Raw genomic sequence first — 21161 nt, 5'->3', positions numbered from 1 at the left:
CTGCCCGTGGTAACGGAGAAACCACATTTTCTTGAAATTGTGAAAGTTTAACGAATTTTCTCAAGGTTAAATAGTGTTGTGAAAATGAGCTCTGAGTCCTGAGCTTTGAAGGCTCGAGTCGCGACTTCAGTCGTAAACGCTGGAGCCTTCCAGGTTTGAACCTTGAGCTGTGAGAACTGGTGTCCTCAACGCTTGAGCTTGAAACTTAAAGACTCGAGTCTTCTGTACTGCCTGGATGTGTTTGAATATTCCGACGTAATAGAATATGTATACACAGCCTAGATGCAGCTGTGCCCTCTGTGACAAATATCATAACATAAGCGAATGTTTCAATACAAATCTCTCCTCTAGTTAGTTTCAATCGAAACATTGAAGAAGAATCTCGAAAAGCGTATCGATCCTTTAAACTTTCTTTAAAAGTAATAATGGTGGAAGAAATTAACAGTTCATTTAGTGAAAAGTCGTCTGATACCGAAACAGAAACTAATGCATTAACACAACCGCGTAGAAAGTGTTGGAAGTGGGATAGTTTTGAACAAAAAGACACAAATAGATTACGCTGTCGTAGATGTGATCATACTTTCTCTTCTAAAACATCTCATACTATTTTGAAAAAACATTATGAGAGACATGAAGGAATAATATTACAAAGAAAACAAGAAGATACTGAAAGATTGGAAACTAAAAAGGATCTTCATAAATTATTAATAAATTTCATAATTCGTGGAACCCAGTCAATACGAATAGTAGAGGAAAAAACGTTCATTACATTTATCAGTGCACTCAAACATGATTATAAACTCCCTAGCAGGTATAGCATAAATCAAACAATTCAACGTACATTCAAAGAAAAAAAGAATGAAATTATTCAACATTTAAAAAAATTGGAATATAAAGTTTCCTTAACATTTGACTTTTGGACGTCAGTAACAAATAAACCATATATCGTTATTACAAGTCATTTTGTTGTGAAAAATATGTTGTACTCAATAATACTCGATTTTTATATTATTCCTTATCCTCACAAAGGCGAAGATATTGTACAGAAGATTAAATCTGTTATTGAAGAATTTGGACTTAGAGACAAACTTATAGCTCTCACAACAGATAATGAAGCAGCGAATTATAAATGCATACAGTTGTTGAAAAGAAATGAAGAGTATAAATGCGTTACGCATATACCGTGTGTTCAATTAGAACCAAAATGAACTGGATTATCAAATAAAATACTATTACGAATACGAATATGGATAAATCTTTATTGAGGATCAAAATGTTCCGTTGCCGAGTTCGACCAACGTAAGACTGGCGTCTAGGACGCCTCGACCGAACTCCTGCGGCCGCACACTCGCACACATACACACTCACGCGTCGGATTTGTACGCGCGAAAAAAACATCAACAAACCGTCAACACATTCGCTCGCCACTCGCTATCCTCGGTCCGTTGTCTGTTTACATGTTTTTGTCTCGAACGTTCGACAACGGAGAAGACGCTCAATTTCACATCCTCCCACCATTGAGATGAACAACGTTCTATACATCTCAATCTTCACAAAAGAAACGCATGTTTCTTTACAAACTTAACCGATCCGGTCTAACTATTTTTCTACCACTTCTAGTGACGTAGCCTTGTTCTGTATTCGCATTGTTACCATCATGTTCATTATTCATTTCACACACATCACCCAACGGTTCATTCCTCGGCGCTCTCTTATATCTTTCAATTAAAACATCGTTAACATTCGACATACTTTCATTACCTTTAATTTCGAGCGGATAAATTCGCTGTATTGGTCTCGTCATTTCACCTTCAGCTGTAACTAAACGCACAACGCGCACATTATCGTCCTTTCCTACAAACACTCTTTTTACACGTGCCAAAGGCCAATCCAAGCGTTTTACACTTTCTTTTTCCACGAACACTATATCGCCAACATTCACACTAAAATCAGCACTAGCTTTACGTCTTTTATGCATCAAAGCACCCAAATACTCGCTACGGAATCTCTGACGTAGAGCTTCTTTCAATTTTTGACGATAACGGAATTTTTTATCTAACTGACAATTTTCAATATGATCGAGATCTAGAACTCCTATCTCTTTCACCTCCTGCAAAAACATTGATGGGCTCAGCGGAACCACATCAGGGCTATCATCGGACATAAACGTAATCGGCCTTGAATTAACAGTCGCTTCGCAATCTAACAAAACCGTGAGCATTTCTTCATAATTCAGACACGATTTCTTAAGCGTTCTTCGCAGCAATCGCTTTAAAACTCCGATAAGCCGTTCCCAAAATCCGCCCCACCAAGCCGCGGTAGGAGGGTTAAATTTCCACTCGATCCTTTCCGTTGACGTTATTTTTGATAGTTTATCAAAATCTACCTTTTTTAACAAATTGGCTGTGCCTACGAAATTTGTTCCATTGTCGCTGTATACGACACTCGGTCTACCTCTACGTGCAATGTGGCGTCTCAATGCCATCAAGAACGACGCTGTAGATAATGACGTCACCAATTCCAAATGAATTGCTCGATACACGGCGCACGTAAATAAACATATCCAGGCCTTTTGATCACCTTTTAAGTAGATCGGCCCCGCAAAGTCTACGCCCACGACTTCAAAGACGGACGCATCCTTAACTCTATCTAACGGAAGCGGTACCGGTACTGACTCTAATGGCCTCGCGTCATGTCTGCGACAGCTAGCGCATTTACTTATGACTGATCTAATTGTTTTTCGGCCCCTTATAATCCAATATTTTTCTCTCAGAACGTTCATCGTAATCTCGACTCCTGCATGCTTAAGCTGTTTATGCTTTTCATTTATAATGAGATCGATTACATGATGATTATTTGGCAAAACAATGGGACACCGAAAATTGTACGAATCCTCGCGTAATACGATTTTCGTGTTTATGCGCATCACACCATCTTTATCATTAAAGGGTTGCAAATGTTTAATGCGCGAATCATTTATCCCATCAGTAAAAATTTCCGATTGAATTAGCTTCATCAGCGTGGTTTCTGCATGTTCTATTTCTTCAATACTTATATCACCATTTCTTCGTGTCTCTAATCTACTTTTTATATTGAAATAAAACCTTTTAATCCACGCAAGAACACGCACAGTCTTCCTATACTCCGAAAATTTTTCTGTATAGCGCAACTTGTCATTTACCGTACTGTTTTCGTTCCTGACTAATAAAATTGTACGATTCATATCTTTTGTAGCACATTTTTTCAGTTCTTTGTACACTTCTTCCTCGTTGTACTCATATACGTTACTGGGCCAGTTTTCAGATTTCAAACGCAACCATTCGGGTCCCTCCCACCATCTGGAAACTAACAACTGATCCGTCGTACATCCTCTCGAGGGCAGATCGGCGGGATTTAAATTACCTGGCACATGTCTCCATTGCTCGGAATTTGAAAATTCGCGGATTTCTTTTACCCTATTGTAAACAAAAGTTGCCCAATTACTATTTTTACGAATCCACGTTATTACTGTCGACGAATCGCTCCAATAGAAAACATCGCGACAATCTAATTTTAACGCGTCCAAGATTGTAGCGGTTAAACGAACTGCTATTGTTGCTGCTAATAATTCTAAGCGCGGAATGCTTTGCCGCGCATCAGTCGAGTCTTTATTCATTGGTGCAACTCTATTTTTAGCTTGAACAAAATTTACCCTCACACGAGAATCGCTTTCGATACGCAAAAAAACAACAGCCGCGTACGCGTTCTTGCTAGCGTCGCAGAACGTATGTAAGCTTATGCGATCCTCGCTTGAAATATCTCCTATCATGCATCGCGGTATTTCAATTTTGTTTAGGTTTTTCAAGCTTGACAGCCACTTTAGAAATTTATCTTTTAATTTTTCATCAACTTCTTCATCCCACGATACGTTTCGTGTCCAAGTTTCCTGTAATAGAAGTCGCGGACAAAGTACTATTGGACTCGCGAAACCGAGAGGATCATAAATACGGTGCGCAATTGAAAGCATGCTTCTTTTTGTAACTTTATCATTCCGGAATGCATCGAAATCCGGCATACATAAAGATAGCGTATCTTGTTTTTTATTCCACGACATACCCAATACTGCGGTCCGGTTCTCGCGAGAGCCATCATCTCTATGCTCCCACCCTCGAAGGTCAAACCCTGCTGACTGCATTACCGTTTTCGCGTCCCCGATGAAACTATGTAATTGATCCAAAGTGTTTACACTCGTCACGCAATTGTCAACGTAGAAACTCTCGGAGAGCTTCTTTACATTCTCGATCATATTTTTCGCTTTTGGATCACAACTTAAAGAACTCACTACATTATCCAAATGCATGGCGATAACAGCGCCCAAAATGAAAGGACTGGATGATACCCCGAATACAACACGACAATGACGTAACATTACTATATCATCCCCCTCATTGATCCACAAAAATCTTAAGAAATTCCTATCGTTTCGATCAAGGGATATTTGTAGAAACGCCTTTCTAATATCGGAAATAACGCCTATATTACCTTTTCTAAAACGCAGCAAGATTGAGGGGATCTGCTCGATCAAGTTCTCACCCTTCTCCAAGCACTCGTTCAAAGATGGAAAAGGGTGACTCTTCGCTGATGCATCGAAGACAGGTCTCACTCTTGTCGTGCTGTTTTCTTTGACGACATGCCGATGCGGTAGGTAATGGCCCCAGTTGTCCTTTTCTCCCTCAGGAACATATTCCACGATGCCTTCATTGCGCCATTCGTTGAATATAGCAGCATACTCCTCGAACAATCCGTCCGTTTTCAGCTTCTTAATCGTAGATTGCAGCCGTCGTATAGCCATGATTTTATTATCATTCAGAGCCGGATGGCTCTTCAACCATGGTAACTTCACTTCATACCGACCCTCAGCGTTCTTGTACACGGTTTTCAAAAAATCTTCTTTCACTTCTCTCTGATGATCTCTCTGCGATTTGTTCTCTACTGGATCCTTTATACCGAGAACGTCCAGAGACCACAAATCGGCTGCTTTCTGGCTATTTACAAACATCGTATGAGCAGTGATGACTGGGTCGTCTCGTTTCTCTGTCTGTTCCATTGCACCCATCACAGTCCAACCCAGGTAGGTTTCGACGGCCACTAATCCGCACTTCAAAATATGCCGTCTTCCTGTCATCAGTTTCCCTGCGACATCTGCTCCAACAAGCACTGAGATTGCTTCATCGCTTTTGTCTATGTCGGATATTTTGATATTCAACGCCTCGAGTTCCTTTTTCCATGGCCCACCTTTGACCGTGGGGATCGCCTCACAAATTACATTCTGATCGAAGGCGTTGAAGTTACATTTAAAATCTTCTTCTAAATTGCTCTCTCGAATCAGATATCTGTTGTGTTTCACTGTTCCAGATTTTTCACCGCCGAAAAGCGAATGATTCATTAGTTGTTCAGCAATCGGCTGATAACCCAACCGAGTCGCGGCTGCCTTTGTAATGTATGATCTTTGTGATCCATCGTCGATAAGCATCCTCACTGTTTTCTTCTGATCCCCATTATATAATATCACTCGCAATGTCTTTAGGTAAACTTCGGGATCACTTGCCACATTCGCGAGATTTTTTCTTCTGCCACCTTCGCGACATTGTCATTAACAGTCTGTGCTTTCTGTACGAATGGGCACATTAAAAGTACGTGCCGTCGGGAACACCACGCGCACTTCAAATTCAACCGGCACTTTTTAAAACTATGTCCAATGTTCAGGCAGTTGAAACAGGCGTTCTTTTGTTTCGCAAAATTTTGTCTTTCGGGAAGGCTCATCCTTTTGGCCTGTTCACAGACAGCACTTTCATGCTCACTAGTAGCACAAAATAAACACATTTTAATCCTGCTCTTGGTGGTTAACAAACCAGTTGCTGTTGGCACATCCTTCGGCGTGTGAGATTTCTCCCTCTTTTGTTTCCCGCACTCCGTTTTATCCCCCGTCGCAAAGCTGAAGCCCTCAACCGCCATAGTAATTCTCATTTCGTTGCTGACTTCACCTTCCAAAAACTTAATTAGCTGAATCGACTCCGTCTTAGAATCATCTGACTCTGCTGTATCTTGCTGAGACAACGTGTTTAACGGACTCCTTTGCCACACCCGCAGTAAATCCTCCGGAAGCGACGACTCCACCAGAGGAACCAGCATTGCTGCGCACTTATCCGTTGTCACGCCTAGAGACTCCAACGCTCTTAGATGTGACTCTATTTTGTCGTATAGGCTCGATATTTCAACATTTTTCCCGCGAGACAGAGCGTTATGCAGCATTAATTGTAAAAACTCTCGCACGTAAACTTTAATTTGTAAGTTTTCCCGTCCGAAACGATTTCTCAGACCTGCTATTGCTTTATCATAATTGCTGTCCGTCGGAGGGAAACTCCTCACGAGTTCATCAGCGCGCGAATTCGGAACCATGGCTTGCAGCAGATATTGGAATTTATCTTCATTCACAATTGCCTTGTCGTCGTGAATCTTTCTGAAGACGCTCCAGAACGGCAACCATTCCCGTACACAGCCATCAAATTTACGTAACTCAATCCTCGGCAATTTTAAAGATTTCTTGTTTTCGCTATACTCACTCGGCACACTGATTACCGGTGCATCATATAACGCCGACGAAAACTCCTCCATATCTATTCTCGCGCCGAGGAATTTATTCTTGTAAACATCCACTTCTTTACACTCTTGCTCGATCATTTCATCGGTTGCATCTGTTGATTCGAACATTAGATCCCTTATTTGATTGTCGGTTTCTTCTAAATCCTTCATCTTCAACTCTAGCATTTGAAACGCGACTCTGGTGGCCTTGTTATCGGAAGTTGCTCCGAGTGTATCATTGAATGCGTTCAGCGCCTTCGTAAAACCGGCGCGCTGTATAGCCCTCGTCCTCTTCACTTTATCCATTGCACTAAAATTCGTAATTTAAGCAAACGTACACAATACGAAACTGTAATCCAGTCCTGTCACGGTCGCCAAATGTTCAATTAGAACCAAAATGAACTGGATTATCAAATAAAATACTATTACGAATACGAATATGGATAAATCTTTATTGAGGATCAAAATGTTCCGTTGCCGAGTTCGACCAACGTAAGACTGGCGTCTAGGACGCCTCGACCGAACTCCTGCGGCCGCACACTCGCACACATACACACTCACGCGTCGGATTTGTACGCGCGAAAAAAACATCAACAAACCGTCAACGCATTCGCTCGCCACTCGCTATCCTCGGTCCGTTGTCTGTTTACATGTTTTTGTCTCGAACGTTCGACAACGGAGAAGACGCTCAATTTCACACCGTGTATTGCTCACGTTTTAAATATCGTTGTAAAAACTGGTTTGCAGAAAATTGAAAATGAATGTAAAAAAGTATCTCAACTAGTACATTTTATAACATTTTCTGCAAAGCGAAAACAGATATTTGAAGAATGTTGCAATTTATTAAATGTTGAATATTTAGCTCTTATTAAGGACATGTCAGTTCGTTGGAACTCAACATATCTAATGTTAGAACGAGCTATCCATATGAAAGAAGTTTTAAATTATCTCTGTGATGAAAGGCCAGAGTTTATCCAATATTCAATTGATTCATGGAGTAATATCGAAGATATTGCAAAATACCTTGAGGTTTTCAATCAAGCAACTGTTATTTTATCAAAATCGAGATACCCCAGTATATGTTATGTACAAGTAATTGTTCAGGTATTACTACATCTGTCAAATTTTTAAAATGATATTGTACTTTTTTCAAGGAATGTGCTACATATATGCAGACGCAGTTACATGAATATTTGTATAATTTTAGGTATTATTACAACACCTATCTGCCTTTGAAAATGATACTCTTCTCAAACAATCTGCTACAGCTATGCAAACGAAGATAAACAAGTATCTAAGTCGCCTATTGAATGATTTGAGTGAATTCGCTGTCATCTTAGATCCTCGCTTAAACAACGCTTACTTTATCCAGAGAGGAAATGCAATTGCTTTAGAAAAATTGAAGAACTATTTTTACGTTAATTATTGCTCAGCAGAAAATACAGCAGAACAAACACACCAGGAAACGTCAAAAGAACTTTATACATCAAACAATCCTACCACTTCTTTATTTTCTAACATTTATAAAAAATCAGAAATAAATAATTCCAATGAAATTGATACATATATAAATATGTCGCAAGAATCTGAAGATACAGATCCACTCGTTTGGTGGGACACTCGAAAAACATCGTTCCCGAGTTTAAGTCAAATGGCATTAGATATTTTGTCAATTCCTGCTACAAGTGTTCCAAGCGAAGAATCTTTTTCAAAAGCAGGAAATTTAATTACGAAAAGAAGAAACAGGCTAAACCGATCCACAATTCAAGCTTCCATGTGTTTAAATTCATGGCTAAACTTTTTAGAAAATAAATAACATATACATAGAATTGTTGTCCATTTCTTTTTCCTATTGGTCAAGAACGCTGAGAGCTGAGCGTTGAAGCTTTGAGTCTTAAAGCCTGGAAAGCTTAAGCTTTATATAATTGTAGCCTTAAAAACTTAGTCTTTAAGACTGAGCTCTGGAGCTTCGAAGACTCGAGCTTTATACAACACTAGTGTCGGTGATTTCCATGGGACCCAGTTTACTTATAGTAGTATACTTTATTATATTCTTTAAACTTGAAGTAAGTACATACAATCATTTCGTTACTGCTTTGATTATATGTTGCTTCTTCTTCTTGTAAAAATTTGAAATTCGCACCAATTGGTGTTTTAAAACTATTAAGCTAATTAAACTAATATGTATGTCGGAGAAGGCCAGAGAATTTGTTTACATCGGGAACTTTTATTTCTTTTTCTAATAATTTGCCAACATGTGGCAAATTCTTTTGTTTCTTTTGTTTCTCTCGCGCCTGAGAACCTTTGGGCCACCTTGGAAGGATCCTCGCCCTTTTACCTGGATTGGTCGGAAAAAGGATCGGCGGACGGATGTGACCACACACTTTGTTGGGTGCTTTCGGCGAAAGCAGTTCGTTTGTTAGCGTTCATAATAAAAATCTTTTCATGAGAAGTTTGTGAGTGCATAATTTCTTCGATTCACCGTCACTATGGATAACTCAGGAGACGAAGGAAATTCCGGAATCCATAATGAGTGTCCGGAATGCTAGCACACCCGACCAACAGTCATTGTCACGATTAGTTCTTAATTCCGTTTCACTTTAACTTCCAAACCGTGCTTAAACCCAAGTTTTACAATTTGTCACGCACCCCCATAGTTTTAAGGACTTTCTCCATCATAAATAACTCCGAGCGACTGCCCTAATCCTTCACATCCTTCACATCTGGTTTTTCTCCAACTCACCAATCCTCAGGTTATCCTTGTCCCTGCATTTTCTTTCTTTATTGTAATTTCCAGCCTTCCCTCTCTTCTGTAGTTTTCCCTTTCCTTAAACACTGTCTCCCACCACTAATTTCTTGTACCCCAAAAGGACATCTAGTCAACAGCAAAGCGTTTTTCAAAAGATCAGCTTCTTCTCAACCACCGAACGAACATCATCTTACGTTGTTACACCAAACTTGTACATAGTAGTTGATTATTAAAGGAGAGTTCTACTTAGATAAGTGAACTGTAAATTAAAGTGTTGTACTTCACTATCAACATCATCATCAACCACAACATTCAACCAGCCCTCACGAGATTAATTTTTCGTCGAGCGCAGCGGGGTTACGATTGAACCATTAATCGAATCCAATCCCGTACAATGAGGAAATCTCTTTATCTCCGACATGTATATTACTATATTGTACATATTACACTGACATATTTGGTAAAAGCACCTTTCATAAGTTCAGTACTTACCGGTGGCATACAGCGTGAGCATCACAGCAAACACAACAAAAGCAAGACGAGACATGTTTTGCCTCTATTTTATTTTTCAAGTAGAGCGTGCACAGTTCCCGGTAGTTCTGATGTCACCTTGCCGGCTACCACCTTTATATCCACGCCGTGTGTAAATTTGTCTCAAGAATAACAAACATTAATATGTTATCGGTTACGTAAAAAGAAGAGTAAAAACAATTCTTGGCGATGATTGCATTTAAGTACTACGATTGTGGTCTACCTGTTGCATATGGTAATCAGATAATATTACTGCTAATACGACTAGTTGTGAAACAAAACAGCATATTGCATCATTGTTGCATCGTATTTTTCCGTTTACCGTATCCTTTAGAAATAGTAGATACATAATAGCCATGCAAATATGTTGAGGTGGAATATACACTATTGGAAAAAAGTAATCGGATTCCCTTTAAAGACGAATAACTTTCTTAAAATTGGACCAACCGACTTAAGTTTTTTTGTGATTTTGGGAGGGCTAGACTCTGTAATGTACAATAATGAATAATTTTAAAATGACCGTTACTCGAAATTGCGAAGAGAATATAAAAGTCGCTGATATATTCTAACTTTTTTTAACCGGTCACTGTGATGAAAATTTAATTAAATTATACACATACACAAAGTTCCATCGAAATCGATTAAAGTTGCTACGAACCATATATAATTAAAGGCAGTTTATGAGTCAGGGCCGTAAGCAACGCGACAGGCTGGCGAAGGGTTGTTACACTTGGAATATGGTTTCAATTTGTTAGTTAGGTACGTGAACGACCCTGATTCGTAATCAGGAAGCCACTAGAATTATAGACGGTGAGGGCGAACCTGACGCGTAGTTTCAGCAGCTCTAGGAATGGAGTCAAGCGCAAACGAATCTGATACAAAATGAGGAGTCGCACGGTGGGCAGGATCGAGTGATATTTTACTATAACTCTTGAACCATAAGAGATATCGGGATGTGCTAACACTGTCCAACAAAGGGTATAGCCGGATAAGCATGGGCCAGCGGCCCCGCTCCGATTTTCCTGATTCCTGTCTTAAAACATCGTTTTATGTCTAAGGGTGCGTTCCGTTTCACGCTTCAAGCGCATACACTGTATAGTGTATGCATAGAGACTCTTATACTACACTATACAGTGTATGCGCATTATGCGTGAAACGGAACGCACCCTAAAAAAACATTGTGTCAAATTTCAAATGTCTACCCGCACCGATAGGGGTGATATTGAGGTACATTCCCCCGCACTTAAATGCAATTTGCTCTAAACGAGAAAAGATATCGACATGGAATAAACGGCAAACAAAAGATATAGATACACTCTATATTTGAGATTTTTTCAGAATTTTTTGCTAATTATTTATAGTTGAAAATAATTGATTAATTTTTGGGGAATTTTTTTCACTATCTTCCCTTGGGTTGACACCTACCAAAAAATTCTAAAATATTGCTATAATTCTAACCTATTTTATAAAAAAATCTCAGAAGTGTCCGTTTGGTGGAACAGTGTCAAAAAAATAAAGTATGCCGGCGAACGCTCGGTTTGATCAGTAATGGCGCACAGGTGCGGACGGGGAAAAAATCAATTTTTCGAATGTTAGGTACATAGATTTTTCATTGCAATTTCGTTTACTAGATAGTTCGAGTATTTAAACCAATAAAAATTTTTTATAAATATCACTTATTTCTAGGAATGATATGACATGAAAGTTTGGTAACAGGAAACCTGCGATTTTGGCTTATAAATGCGTCTACATATAAACGCAGCTACAAGAAACTAAAACATTAAAACACTTGAACAATATTATAATTTGATTATGTTTATGATAGATGATTTATTTAACGTAGCTTTAATTAATGTAAGTGTCATTTATTTATCTAAAACACAAATTGAAAAAGAGGTATTTTGAATAGTAGAATTAAAGTTTAATTTGACATAACTTGTTTGCGCCAAAACTCGCCAAGATAAAACTTGTTCCAAATCATGCAACACACTTTAAAGTATATATCCAACCAGGTTTTGGCTGCGAACTCCTGCGAACCTGGCTCTGCGACCAATTTTTTCTAACCATAGTCAGTCGCATGTATCCGTGTACGCCTTTTAAAACGGAATAACTTTTCTACACTTTTACCAAACGGCCTGATTTTTTGTGATCAATTAGATGCAGTTGTTTACTAAATAACGTGCAAAAAATTTTTTGAAAAAAATAGCAATAACATAAAAAAGGAACTTTAAAAATTTTTTTATTTGTCGCCGTAAAGAAAATTTAAAATATATGTTTAGCATATCAATGTTAGTTACATATATACTGAAAATTTCATCGAAATCGATTAACATACACACGAGGTATAAGCGGTTAGAAGTTAGAAGTGGTAAAAATCTTGGTATGTACAGCTTCTGGTCAGTTCCTGCTCAAAATTCACAGATTCGTACATCTTTCGATGCGTGTCGTTCTTTCCACCGTCAACCGATTTCGATGAAATATTCAGCACATATTTAACTAACGTAGATCTACAAAAGGCATATTTTGAACTTTCATTACGAGTCCAAATAAATAAACTTTTAAGAAGCATTTAGATTAGACGTGTATTTTAATAAATTTTAAATGTGAGTGGGTCACAGTTGAGAATTTTTTATTACGCAATGCAAATTTTTATTACTCAAATTTTTATTATTTCAGAATGCGCAGTGTTGGCACAATAACAGTTGAAATATGCTAAAATAAATGATAAACTAGAGGGGAGTTGTTGCTCGCTCGCTTCGCGAGCTCGCGAGAGGGTTAGTGGTACGAATGTTATTTGGTGTGTGACTCTCCACGAGCCACACAAAGAACTTCCCGATTCATTAGTTGCAGTATATTATTATCATTATTAGGTGTACGTTTTAATAAGATTATACTTTTCAGGGAAATTCAATAGTTTTCTACTTATCAAAATGTTTGCTATATGGCGTCGCATTAAACCAACATCGTATGCTCGTTGCTCGCTTGGTTCCTTGTTTAGTATACTAATGTTGCAAAATAAATTGTCTTAATTAGTTTTTCGCAAACGATACAACTCCTCATTATCCGGGTTTGCAGTATTGATCTTGGTTTTCTTCGATACTGTTAATTTAAATTGTCCCAAAATATATAAACCGCGCTCAATTTTGAAACTCTGCTCAGTGCTACATACAACATTTGTAAAGTTCGCCTTTCTGATTTTTTAAAATCCAAACATACTTTCTCGTATGTTTGTCCCTGACTTTTGTGGATCGTAATCGCTTCAGCAGGAACCACTGGAAATTGACTACGTGTGATTTGATATTTTTCCTCACTCGACATATGTATTTACTTGATTCGATATTTTTATTATTGGTGTTAAATTTTGATGAATATTTGCATTCTTCATATAATCGCGATAACGAGCTCTTACTTTCACTCCTACTCTGGCCAATTGAAAATCTAACCACAATATAGACGGAATTTTAGTATTTTCTTGAAAAGTAATAAATTTTAATATTCCGCATGTGTGTGTGTGCTCCATTAACCAAGCCGTTTTCAACATCAATGTTATTAATAATATTATCATATAGTTTATATTAATTTTCAATTTAATCTCAGTTAATAATTCGTTTTGAACTGATTGTTTTTTTAAAGATTGTAACACAAATTTTTTTGTACTTTCATCGATATTCTTTGAAAATGTATTCTCGGGAGTAGAGATGATTAACTCACTCTTGCATTGGGATAATTTTCGATTATTGTAAGCGGAAACATCATCATAAGGTACAAAAAAAAATTTTTTAAAATTTTTTTTTTAATTTTTAAAAAATTGAAAAAAAAATTTTTTGTGTAATTACGTTTGTTTCTTCGGTGGAAACTTTCCGTTCTCTCGTATAAATTGCATTGTTGAATGAACTTCTTTCGAAAAAACCTAAAAAAACTAAAAAACTACTTGACCAAAATGGACCAAAATCTAATCAGCTCTAAGTTACAGCGGGGCACATCGATTGCATCATTCATCATCCTGATCGCGTTGTTACTTTTTCTGAAAACGTTAACGAAAAATTTGATAACATACAAACGGACATACGCGCGCGCGCTCACACACACACACACACACACACACACACACACACACACACACACACACACACATACACACATACGAACATTTTGCTGAAAATAGTCTAAAATTACTGCAATGACCATGAAACGTGAAGATCTGCTAAAAAATCGATTTTCGATTTTCGGGGTCATTACAATAACTTCCCTATAAAATCGGGAAGTTAATCAAATAAATTGTGCTGTTATTGTGCCAACGCTCCGTAGTTCGGAATATTTGTTACCAAAACGACGGGCAAAACACTCGGAAGTTTGTCCGAGTCTTCTATGGTCATTTTAATGAACAAATGACGGGCATCGGCAAATTAAATTTAGTATTTCATTACATGATCGTCACATCGATCATCACAATTCAAAGTATAGTCAGGTTAATGTGCTGAAGAGTGTTGCATAGTATTGTTTAAGGTGTAGTGTAGCGTTGCTTATTTTACATAATGGAAACCTTCAACATCAGTAATGAAGAATTGGTGGAGATTGTACTTACAAGCAATCGTAACGTACATAAATGTACCGTGGCTCTGAGAATTAAATATCCGGATATCACAGCAAATATAATGGAAAAAATTAGTTGTCACTTGAGGCAAACTTTTTTGCCACATTTCACTAGAAGATGGAATTCTGCATCACGAAATAAAGCTTCGTTATTAAAAATGAATCAGGACTGGCTGAAGAGTAATATTTCTATTTCTACGGATCTCACGGAACGTGTCGCAGGTAATGAAGTAGAACCGCGACGATCTCAACGGCTACGAAGGGGACGACCAAAGAAAGGCTTCAATGAGTGCTGCAATCGAGCAAAACGATACAAAGTGCAACAATTCCGTGAAAATTATTCCGAGGAATTGATTATGAGAGCTGCCCGTACACCGACTGCTCCAGCAGCTGTATTCAGTGCAGAAAAGGCATTGGCCTTAGTTTTGGATTGCTCATTATCGAAGTAATAGTATGAAATGCTTCGGAAGGCGGCTCAGGAAATTGGCTGTGATATTTTTCCGCCCTATTGGCAATTACTAAATGTGAAGAAGGAGTGTTATCCTCCGGATGTAAAGGTGACGGAAAGCTCTGGGAGTGTCAGCCTACAAGGATTGCTAGATCACACCACGACAAGGATTTTTAAAAGTATAGCGAATTATCTGGAAGAAATTGGAAGTGATTTGACCCTAGTGACCAAATGGGGATGTGATAGTTCGTCTGGGCACAGCGAATACAAACAAGCGTTCAATGAAGAAAACCTTACCGATTCGCATATGTTTTTATCATCTATCGTGCCGATTTATTTGGAAGAACAGGAAAAAGCCACAGCTGTTTGGAAGAATACAAGGCCTTCGTCAACTCGATTTTGTAGGCCCATCCAATTTAAATTTACCGCGGAAACACCGGAAGTAATAAACAATGAAGTAGAAAGAATAGAGACAGAGATGGAAAAACCTTCAGGATAAAGCATAGGCTTTTATTTACGATGATTGATGGGAAAATTGCGAATACTGTCACAAATACATCGTCAATGGCAGTGTGCTATACAGGGTGTCCCAGAACAAGTGTCGTTCCTTGAAATGGGAGGTTCCTGAGACCATTCTAAGAGACATTTTCCTTTGCACCAATGTCAACTGCGGCTTTGTTTAGGAGTTATTAACGAAAAACACGGACCAATCAGAGCGCGCCCTGGGCCGCCGCGCTGTCACGATGCGATGTCACGGCGTACCGCGACACTCGCTTGCCGGCGCGGCTTGGCGCGCCGGGCCAGGGCGTCCTCTGATTGGTCCGTGTTTTTCGTTAATAACTCCTAAACAAAGCCGCAGTTGACATTGGTGCAAAGGAAAATGTCTCTTAGAATGGTCTCAGGAACCTCCCATTTCAAGGAACGACACTTGTTCTGGGACACCCTGTATATGCAAAGCAAAACCATCAGAAATGAACAAATTGAATATTGTGCGAAATAAACCACATTCTGAAGATGCCCTTGCCATGGGCTTATCACCTCTGCACGCAAGGATTAAATTTATGGAATGCATTCTGCATATTGCTTACAATAGTTCCTTCAAAAGTTGGAGAGCGAATGCGCAAACAAAAATCGAGCAAAGTGAAAGGAAAAAAGCATTCAACAAGAGTTCGTCCGGAGAATGGGACTTAAAGTGGATTTTGTAAAACAAGGCATGGGCACTAGCAATGATGGCAACACGTCAAGAAAATTTTTTAGGAATCCAACATTGACAGCGGAAATAACAGGAGTAGACGAACAATTGATTCATCGCTTCTCCATCATTTTGCAAGTACTAAACTGTGGACAAGTAATAGATTCAGGAAAGTTTAGTACATATTGCAAAGAGACTGCCGACTTGTATGTGACAATGTATGAGTGGTACAATATGCCAAATACAGTGCACAAAGTGCTTTTACATGGCAGTGACATAATAACAGCGGTTATGTTGCCTATTGGAATGTTAACTGAGGAAGCCCAAGAAGCCAGGAACAAAGATTATAGAAAATATCGGCTAAGACATTCGCGAAAATGTTCTCGCATATTTACAAACGAGGATACAATGAATATGCTTCTTGCATCCTCGGATCCGTACATTAATTGCTTACGAATAGAGCCGAAGAAAAAAGTTATGGAATTACACGACGATGTAATAGCATTACTTGTTGAAAATAATGAACCGTTATAACAAAAATGTTGCATCGATAACTCAAATAAAAAATATAATTCAGGTATAATATTTTTTTTCACGTATGTTTAAATTTGCAATACGTTTTCTAAGTCACAAAAAATTACTATTTATTATATTTATTTCTAGATTTGGCCAGCTCAGACTCCAGACCATTACGACGGATTAAGGGAAGTTATCGCTCCAATTGCAGCGAAGATTGACCGAAGGTGGTCGAGATTTGTTAAACACTAATAAAGAAATAAAATAAAGAATTTGTTGTATGCTTCAAGAAATAAGGGGTGTACTTCCGAAAAGCCCATACCTCCGATTTTTTTTATACTCTGGATTCTTACGTATTTTGATGTGCTGATTACGAATATGATAGTGAAAATTGGCACAAATAAAAATATGTATGTATGTATGTATGTACTTTATTGGTTCCCCTTAGGGTTACAATTTTCCTACATTTTCACCTCAACCAAATTTCCTTCTTTACCCGTTTCTCGTCTTCCTAAACTAACTTATATCCTACCTTATATCTATGCTTATATCTAAATTATATATACATACATATACATACATACATACATGTATATATATATATATATATACATATACACACATATACACACATACATATATATATATATATTTATATATATATATACAGGGTGTCCCAAAACCCCTTCGACTCCGGGAAATGGGAGGTTCCTTAGGTCATTTGAAGCAACATTTTCCTTTGCACCAATGTCAGCCGGGGCTTTGTTTAGTAGTTATTAACGAAAAACACGGACCAATCAGAGCGCGATCTAGACGCGCGATGGCACGTTCAGCCTGGCGCGCCGGGAGACGAGCGTGGTGTAACGCCGCGATGCCGTAACGAACAAGAGTTTCTCGAGATTATGTGAATCTTCCCCGATTTGGATGAGCTTTGGATATGTTGTCAAGACCATGATTCTGAACAACATTTCCCTTTACAGTTTTTGTCGGCCGGCTTTAGTTTACGACATACATAATTGTAAAAACTTGTAATTGTAAATCGATCGATGTACTATCTTTTACCCGATTTGGATGAGCTTTGGATATGTTGTCAAGACCATGATTCTGAACAACATTACCCTTTACAGTTTTTGTCGGTCGGAAGAACTTTACTTGTCAATTCATATGGGTGGATCTCTTTACCCGACTTACGGCAACGTTACCCGAACGAGGGAAGAAGCAGAAACTGATTGTATTAAAAACTCACTTATTCAGCCGTAAATCCATTTGCTGCTTCGAAATGTGTGTCACTGGGTCACTCGGTGACGAACTGCACAGATGTCTTCAGGTATACGACAGTACCGAAAGCTAAGGGACGTACGGTCAGGTCGACGAAGTGCACAGCCGGTGGTAGAAGGCCTAAAGGATGCGCGGTCAAGTCGGCGATCCAGAATTTCACTTTCATTTTCGAATCGATAAATAATTCGTATGTTTATTTCACACAGATGCCTTGAAATTTTTCCACACTCACAATCACTGTTCACATTTGTCAACACATAGTTATGCACTAATAATAATTGCCATATCCCTTGTACTGCTGCACAAATCACAACAATCAGGTAATGCAATCACTAGACTGCGGATTTCATGCATTTACAGCATACATGAGTAGGTGCATTTTAAGACAGTAGAGAGATTAAAATAATTTCAAAACACCATGGTATTATTTTCAACTTCTTAAAATGATCACAGTGAGAATCAAATATCTGTCTGGCTCCTGTCCCTTGTAATAGCGGCAGCCAACATTAATGTTGCATAAAGATCCGTAGTCTAGTGATTAGTTTAAATATTACTGTCAAAAACACAGCTAATAGCAACCGTTAGCTTTGAATTGACAAGTCTTTGGAGATGTTCTCTCTATCGCGGCTCGAACGACACTGATTTTCCGCAAGATTTTCCTAAAGAATTTAGGAAGGGCATTTAGAGTGTCGAAATTCGAAATATGCACGCTGTAGCACGAGAACGACGGGACGGTTATACGAAAAACAGAATGCGAGAAGGACCGCTGTAAGCTTTGTGGCAAACACATGTTTAGTTTTTCCAGCAGGTTGGTACGCAGAGTCGATGGATAACTGTTCGAAAACGTCATCCGTCCTTTTACCCAGCAAGGGGTAAAAATGTCAGGTCAGCGTAGAGCATCCCTATTGTCCTATACCTTCCTTAAGAAACTGTCTAAAAGAAGGACAGACGACGTTTTCGAACGGTTACCCATCGACTCTGCGTACCAATCTACAGGAAAAACTAAACATGTGATTGCCATAAGTCTTAAAGCGGTCCTTCTCGTATCCTGTTTTTCGTCCAACCGTCCCGTCGTTCTCGTGGTACAGCGTGCATTTCGAATTTCGACACTCTAAATGCCCTCCCTAAATTCTTTAGAAAAATCTTGCGGAAAATCAGTGTCGTTCGAGCCGCGGTAGAGAGAACATCTCCAAAGACTTGTCAATTCAAAGCTAACGGTTGCTATTAGCTGTGTTTTTGATAGTAATATTTAAACTAATCACTAGACTACGGATCTTTATGCAACATTAATGTTGGCTGCCGCTATTACAAGGAACAGGAGCCAGACAGATATTTGATTCTCACTGTGATCATTTTAAGAAGTTGAAAATAATACTATGGTGTTTTGAAATTTTTTTAATCTCTCTACTGTATTAAAATGCAACTACTCATGTTTGCTACAAATACATGAAATCCGCGGTCTAGTGATTGCATTACCTGATTGTTGTGATTTGTGCAGCAGTACAAGGGATATGGCAATTATTATTAGTGCATAACTATGTGTTGACAAATGTGAACAATGATTGTGAGTGTGGAGAAATTTCAAGACACACATTTCGAAGCAGCAAATGGATTTACGGCTGGATACGAGAGTTTTTAATACAATCAGTTTCTGTGCTTCTTCTCTTTTTTTACGATAATCTCGTAAACTAAAGCCAACCGCCAAATAGTCTAAAGAGAAATGTTATTCAGAATAATGGTGACCACATATCCAAAGCTCATTGAAATCGGATAGAAGCTAGTAGTACATCGATCCCATGGATTTACAAGTAAAGTTTCTCGCGATAATCTCGTAAACTAAAGCCGATCGCCAAAAAGTCTAAAGAGAAATGTTGTTCAGAATAATGATCTTGACCACATATCCAAAGCTCATTGAAATCGAAGAGCATTCACATAATCGAGAAACTCTTGTTCGTTGCGATGTCACGGCGTACCACCGACACTCGCTTGCCGGCGCGGCGTGGCGCGCCGGGCCAGGGCGCGCTCTGATTGGTCCGTGTTTTTCGTTAATAACTCCTAAACAAAGCCGCAGTTGACATTGGTGCAAAGGAAAATGTCTCTTAGAATGGTCTCAGGAACCTCCCATTTCAATTAAGTACACGAATTTTGGGACACCCTGTATATTGTGACGTGGCAAAATCGCGTACGCCACTCTGAACCAACTAGCGAAAGACCGGGCCACCCTTTGGTCAAGCAGAACACGATAAGGACCGCTGCGAGCGCTCTCCCAGGGCACGTGCGAGCCCCAGGGACGAATTTCTTATATTTTTGAACGTCGCGCCATTTGCGCGACGCAGAATTTCAGAGCCGTATCCGGGTCCCGGGGGGGCCCGGAACTCTTGTCCAACCACCGACGCAACGGTACTATAGGAGGAAGACAGCTAGAAGCTGGCCAGGACGTATTCTCGCACCAGGAGACAGCAGAATCGAAAGGGCCCAGGACAACCAACCTGGAGGCGCCGACGAGGGCACGCGGTAACAAGACGTCCATCCACTTTACCCTGTCGTCGCCTCGCCCGGGAAGAAGCTTGTACCGCAACCGGATTGGCCTATGTCGATCGTCTCAGCGAGAAGCGACCAATAAGAGAGATCGATGCCGGATACGTCGCTGGACATCAGGAGCCAGCCGTCGCAGCGTAGGATTCGTTGACGCGGAAATCCTAATTGGCGATAGGCCGAAGCGTCGCGCGAGAAAGAAAGACTAAGAGAAGTGGGGGACGCCCGGCTTACGCGTTTCCGAGCCACCGCGTTCCAAAATCACTGCTTCGTTGAATCGTGTAGAGACTAGACCACTTAACGATTGCTTAAGATTAAAGTAATTTTGCGACTGCGACCAGAGAAAGGGGCATCTAAATTCGCTGCCGAGATCTACCAGCGTCGCTGCCACGGTAAGCGCCGATCAGGCTTTCCTAATCATAAAATAACCGTGATTTATCGTGTTGGCTCAGGTAGCGCGTCGTAGGACTCTGTATTCGCGTCGCGAGAATCAACGACATTCCAGACGACCGATATTCGTGAGAAATCTCATTAGGGAAACGTACGTCCCTCGTACTTGATTGTACTTTCGTTGCCGAACAGTAAGAATCCGGTCGGACAGCGGGGGCCGCGTGGCCGCCTCGTGGCGGTTGTACGACGCCGGAATAAACGCGAAGTCGCGGGTTCGAGAAAGATCGGCGTCGTCGTTGATTCTTGTC

At 39.5% G+C, this 21161-nt stretch overlaps 2 protein-coding genes across 2 annotated transcripts; both read right to left on the bottom strand.

Moving 5' to 3' along the window:
• Positions 1 to 126: 126 nt before the first annotated feature.
• LOC143214168 (uncharacterized) lies at positions 127 to 5512 on the bottom strand. Its single transcript, XM_076434881.1, has 5 exons — positions 4096 to 5512; positions 3105 to 3675; positions 1587 to 2696; positions 1026 to 1056; positions 127 to 297 (listed from the first exon to the last, which is right to left on the bottom strand). The coding sequence occupies exons 1-5, from the start codon at positions 5510 to 5512 to the stop codon at positions 127 to 129; spliced, it is 3300 nt and encodes a 1099-aa protein (XP_076290996.1).
• A 50-nt stretch (positions 5513 to 5562) lies between these two features.
• On the bottom strand, positions 5563 to 6927 carry LOC143214167 (uncharacterized). The gene has a single exon (XM_076434880.1). The coding sequence runs from the start codon at positions 6925 to 6927 to the stop codon at positions 5563 to 5565; it is 1365 nt and encodes a 454-aa protein (XP_076290995.1).
• Positions 6928 to 21161: the final 14234 nt, after the last annotated feature.

The sequence above is a fragment of the Lasioglossum baleicum genome, chromosome 12, assembly GCF_051020765.1.
Source record: "Lasioglossum baleicum chromosome 12, iyLasBale1, whole genome shotgun sequence".
Lineage (NCBI taxonomy): Eukaryota > Metazoa > Arthropoda > Insecta > Hymenoptera > Halictidae > Lasioglossum > Lasioglossum baleicum.
The sequence above is the reverse complement of the archived record's forward strand: the minus strand, read 5'-3'. Positions and strand labels throughout refer to the sequence as shown.